This window comes from Trachymyrmex cornetzi, unplaced genomic scaffold (genome assembly GCF_001594075.2).
Source record: "Trachymyrmex cornetzi isolate Tcor2-1 unplaced genomic scaffold, Tcor1.1 scaffold397, whole genome shotgun sequence".
Lineage (NCBI taxonomy): Eukaryota > Metazoa > Arthropoda > Insecta > Hymenoptera > Formicidae > Trachymyrmex > Trachymyrmex cornetzi.
In genome coordinates this window covers 134,167-139,358 of record NW_017298713.1, presented here as the reverse complement: position 1 = coordinate 139,358, position 5,192 = coordinate 134,167, and the positions used below count along the sequence as shown (strand labels likewise).

General features: G+C 36.0%; 1 protein-coding gene across 3 annotated transcripts in view; it reads left to right on the top strand.

The window, feature by feature from the left end:
* LOC108764158 (probable tRNA pseudouridine synthase 2) overlaps positions 1-5,192 on the top strand; it is a 9,375-nt gene that overhangs the window by 3,200 nt on the left and 983 nt on the right. Inside the window, exons 1-2 of one of the 3 annotated variants that reach the window (XM_018512238.1) lie at positions 2,887-3,049; positions 4,599-5,007. In XM_018512238.1, the coding sequence (XP_018367740.1) occupies positions 2,899-3,049; positions 4,599-5,007 (560 nt within the window). In that variant the 5' untranslated portion in view covers positions 2,887-2,898. Of the gene's footprint in view, positions 1-2,886; positions 3,050-3,859; positions 3,927-4,598; positions 5,008-5,192 lie in introns of those variants that run through there. The other 2 variants (XM_018512239.1, XM_018512240.1) reach the window with 2 other exon arrangements.

Here is a 5,192-nt window from a genome sequence, read left to right as displayed (position 1 = left end):
GTGTGTATATATACCTCCTCTTCTGGAATATTTTCAGCACAATCCTTGCTCCCTTCGACATATTCTGCGCCGATTATCCCAATAACCCGCAATTCCATTTCTGACAATTCAGATTGTTTGATAGACTTGTTTCCTGTCATTGCCTTAGCTTTTCTTAAATCGCGTGCTTTGGTAGAAGTACGACTCTTCAAGTCTCTCCATACCTAAATATGTAAAATTACTTTTTATATTATTTTTCAAACATTAGTACGAAAATCGGACTGTGAAATGTTCTAATAACAAGAGAAAGGTCATATGATCACAACGGATCTTGATACTTAATATTTTTACGTGAATCCTATTATTTCTAGTTCAAACAAGCGTGTCAAATATTTGTCAGTCTTGAAACACAGTTTAGAACTCAGTTATAACTGAGTTTCAAGATTCACAAATATAACTTATAGCGCACAGTGCATTTGACTGAAAATTGCAAGATTTACGTAAAAATTATTAAGCACCAAAATCCGCTTGACATATTAAAATATCAACGTTTTATGAACTGCAATGTTCATGAAATATTGGCATTCTAATAGATTTATACACGGAGATGATAACTCGCAAAATACAGCTTCTGAATATATTACACACGTACCACTTGCCATTGTTCGGCAGTTTTCATTGCTCCTTGAACATTATTCAATTCTGCAGCTAGTTCTGCCCACTTTCTTTGTGTCTCTTCTTTTCCATGTAATGAATTAAATTTTCCTTCTGCAAGACCTTTGTTTAAGTAAAAGAAGTCCAACATTTTTGTGTACTGCAATGGTGTTGTTCGAGAACTTCGTGCTTTCTTGCTATAAAAATATAAAGCGTGTAATATAACAATTATTTCATATTTTCCTCTAGTGGAAAAATATTATTGAATTAGTGCAAAAACTATTAGAACGAATAGTGTACAATATTAGATGTTCTCTCAAACGTTTCTTTAATTTTTTCCAATCAAATTTTCACGAGTTCAATAATATTCTTCCATTATGGATATTTTGTCGTATTTTCTATTTCTAAAATACTTCGAATAAATACTTACACTGCCACATTTTGGGCCATGTTTTCCGTTCTTTTAATAAAAATATCGGACAATACACTAATAAAAATATATTAATATCATACAGAAACGGATCTTTAGATCCAGTGAACTTGGAAAGTTGGAAACAGTTGAATAACCATAAATTTTTCATCATAGCCATAAACTTTTTTGAATAAAGATATCACACTTCAGCTCCATTTTCGTCCGTGTTCGTAAACTCTACGGAAAATTACTAGATTTTTACTAGAAAAAAAACTGCGACGTTGTCAAATTTACCAAATCGCTACCGAGTTTTGTCGATACGTCTGGAACGATTTTGCATCGATAAATATCGTTAAGGTAAAGTTACGGAATCACGCCATATCGACATCGTCGATAGTGCAAGCGATAAAAGTTGATAATTAACGACAGCGACAATCGTCGATAGGAAGTTAGAGAATCCCGGTACTGAGCTCTATGTCGAAACGCTAGCTGTTACCCGTATGAGGATCCGGGCTTAAGTTTTTCTATGTGCCAAGACCTTAAGTCTGGATCTACAATATAGCGTTTTCGAACCGATCGGGTTTGCACCAACCTGGGTTGGATTAATCTTTCCTATTGGTTGACGTCACACGCTCTACCAATAGAAGAGCGCAAAACGCCATTAATCCAACCCAGGTGCAAACCCGGCCGGGTCGAAAACGCTAATGCTGGATTCACACTGCATCCGATTTGCGTCGTACGATGCTCTGCAACCCAACCAGAAAACAGGATTCCGATGGATTTTGCTTCATATCATTGGAATTCTGTTTTCTGATTGGTTGAAGAGCTTCGTACGACGAAAATCGGATACAGTGTGAATCCAGCATAAGGGCTGCCGCACACACCTTCTGTAACAGTAACCATAAGACATACCATAAGAATTAGCCAATCACAGTCGAGAATTCTTTTGGACTCTCAAGGTATATCCACACAAACTTGCATAACCGCATAAACGTATGCATAAAGAAAATTATCCAATCACATTTTATGTACGACTTTAAAAGAGAACTGCAATTTGATAATTTTCTTTATGTAAATGTTTATGCGGCTATGCAAGTTTGTGTGGATATACCCTTAATTCTGATTGGCTGATACTTACGGTACGGCTTATAGTTAAGCGGGGAGCACAGACTCTTGCATAACGCATAACACGTAATGCATAAAAATATGTACCAATCGAAGTTCTCCGTTTCTTTCCCTTCCATGTAATAGAGAACTCTGGTTGGTTCAATTTCTTATGCCTCATGTGTTATGCGTTATGCAAGAGTCTGTGCTCCCCGCTATACTGTTAGGGCCATTCCACACAAACTTGCAGAGCCACATAACCATATGTTGCATAAAGAAAATTATCCAATCACATTTCTGTCATAAAGCCAAGCGTAAACTACGATTGGATGATTTTCTTTATGCATGTTTATGCGGCTATGCAAGTTGTGTGGAATGACCCTTACGGAAGGTGTATGCGGCAGTCCTGATATGTAGGTTTTAAGTCTTAAAGCCCTGCACACAATGGAGGAAATATTAGGTCTGTTCTTTATGGCTGAACTTTTGCACATCTTTCTTCCTCTTCTTTCCTCCTGAAGAGAAAAGGAAGAAAGATGAACCGGTGCAAAAGTTCAGCCAAAAAGAATAGGCCTATTAGGGCCTGCGCACAATAGAGGAACAGGAATTAGATATTAAGATTTCAACCTATCAGAAACTGATTACATCGGAATACACGATTTCTGATAGGTTGAAATCTTAATATCTAATTCTTGTTCCTCTATTGTGCACAGGCCCTTAGGAACAGAAATAGATATTGTTTTTTCGACAAGATGATAAATACTCTGTCTTCAAAAATGGAGAAGCTGGTTTTCGACTCTAGAATAGCATGGAAAGCATTAAATGGAATATTTGCCGTTTACAAACCACCAATGGTCACGTATTTAGGCGTACGGGATACTATAATTCATCGTTTATGCGAAGGTTAGAATATCCTTATGTTTTGAAACTTATTCTTATCAATATTCTATAATAATTGATAAAATTATTTCAATGTAAGAAGTGACGAAATAAGACTCTTTAATATTAAAAATAAAGGTAATTATTCAGAATACCTCCCTCACCTCCGATTTCGATAAAATTAGGCTCATTCGACGCGTTTTTGCATGAAACGAAAGAATCTGGCAGAAAAAAGTGTCGCTCTGCCTCGCGAACCGAGATATTTAGCGTTAAAGTTGACGACTATGGAGGTTAGGAAATCTGTCATACCGACTATGTGTAATAAATTAAACGTATGTAGTAGTGTCTAGACAGTGTCCGCTTGGAATATTTGTAACCCATGTAGACAGTGGGGTATGCGAAGTCTTTTTAACTAGACAGTAGAAAGATCGCGTTCTCACACCCCACTGTCTACATGGGTTAGAAATATTCCAAGCGGACACTGTCTAAGCACTACTACATACGTTTAATTTATTACACATAGGCCGCGGTCCGATACACGCTCACAACGCTTAAAAATCATTTCATCCTTGTTGTTTGTCAAATGTTAAACGAAGACAAACAATGCTCATGAGCGTTGTCAGCATGATTCGGACCACGGCCATAGTCGGTATGACAGATTTCCTAACCTCCATAGTCGTCAACTTTAACGCTAAATATCTCGGTTCGCGAGGCAGAGCGACACTTTTTTCTGCCAGATTCTTTCGTTTCATGCAAAAACGCGTCGAATGAGCCTAATTTTATCGAAATCGGAGGTGAGGGAGGTATTCTGAATAATTACCAAAATATAAATAAGGAAAAGTACACTGGCAATGAGAGTTAAGCGCAGCCATTGTTTCAAGCTCCACTTGGAAAGTTATATGTATGCCTCTCACAATGGTTGCAAAACCAAGTATTATTTCATGCTTTTTAAAATTCAATTCCTCCTTGTTTCTTTATTCCCCCAAGCAATGTATTGTTTTATTTTAAATATAAAATAATGTAACTGAAAGAAGCATCTCTCTCTCTCTCTCTCTCTCTCTCTCTCTCTCTCAACGCTATATTTTTTATTGTTATGTATATTTGTTCTGACATGACTCCCTTAATAACACACTTTATCCAGGATACATCCTGAGGATGTCCTTAGGATGTTCAAAGGATATACGGATGTCCTTTGGACATCCTTAGGACGTCCCCTGGAGATCTGTGTTGTTAGGGTCATAATTTTTATTCTTTGTCTTTTTCCTTTTTGTCATCTTTAATTATCATTTAATTTTTTGTATTCACTTATGACAGTTCTTCCTGAATTATTTATTTTGATTTGGTTAAAGTAAAATTTATGTTTGTTCTTATTTGGTACTTTATTGCTTACTATTTTATTGCTTGTTTGCACCTTCTTATTTTTCTTTGTAGTATTATTCCAAGTAGCACATAACGTGCTTTGCAGGTGCTGATGTGCTACTTGGAAAAGAGCACATCAGCGCTGATTTTATTATTGATTTTATTATTAAAAAAAAATATATAAACTATGTCAAAAACAATTCTTAATTTCTAGATTTAAACAGTATGCGTATACGTCGACCAATCAAACATGTCTGTATAGAAGGTGATACAACTAAGACGATGAAAGTATTTACACATCCGAGCTATGTGGATCATCCATTAGTCGTAGGTCCACGATATCAACCTAAAGACTTTGTATTGATATGCGCTAATTATCTGAGCAGAGATATGTCTGGTCTCATGGTCTGTGGCATTAATGGTGGTGGCAAATGGGTTCATAAATTGAAAGAGTCCAAATCTCCAACTAGTTATAGAGTTAAAGGCCTCTTAGGACAGGCAACAGACACATATTTTATAACTGGAAAAATTGTCGAGAAGTCTACATATAAATACATTAAGCGGGATGCAATTGATAAAATATGTGCTTCCATGCAAGCTGTTCATCAGAGAAAGATGTTTGAGTATGTTGTATGATAGATGTACAGGGTGTCCCAACCTTTTTTACCAATCACTTTTGTGTAGATAAAGCGGACTAAACTGAGTCGAAAAGTCCTCTACTATTTTGCAATTTTCGCAATAGTTAACAAGATATTAATTATTAAAAATTGCAAAATATTGGTCTTAAATAATTTTTTACTCAAATACT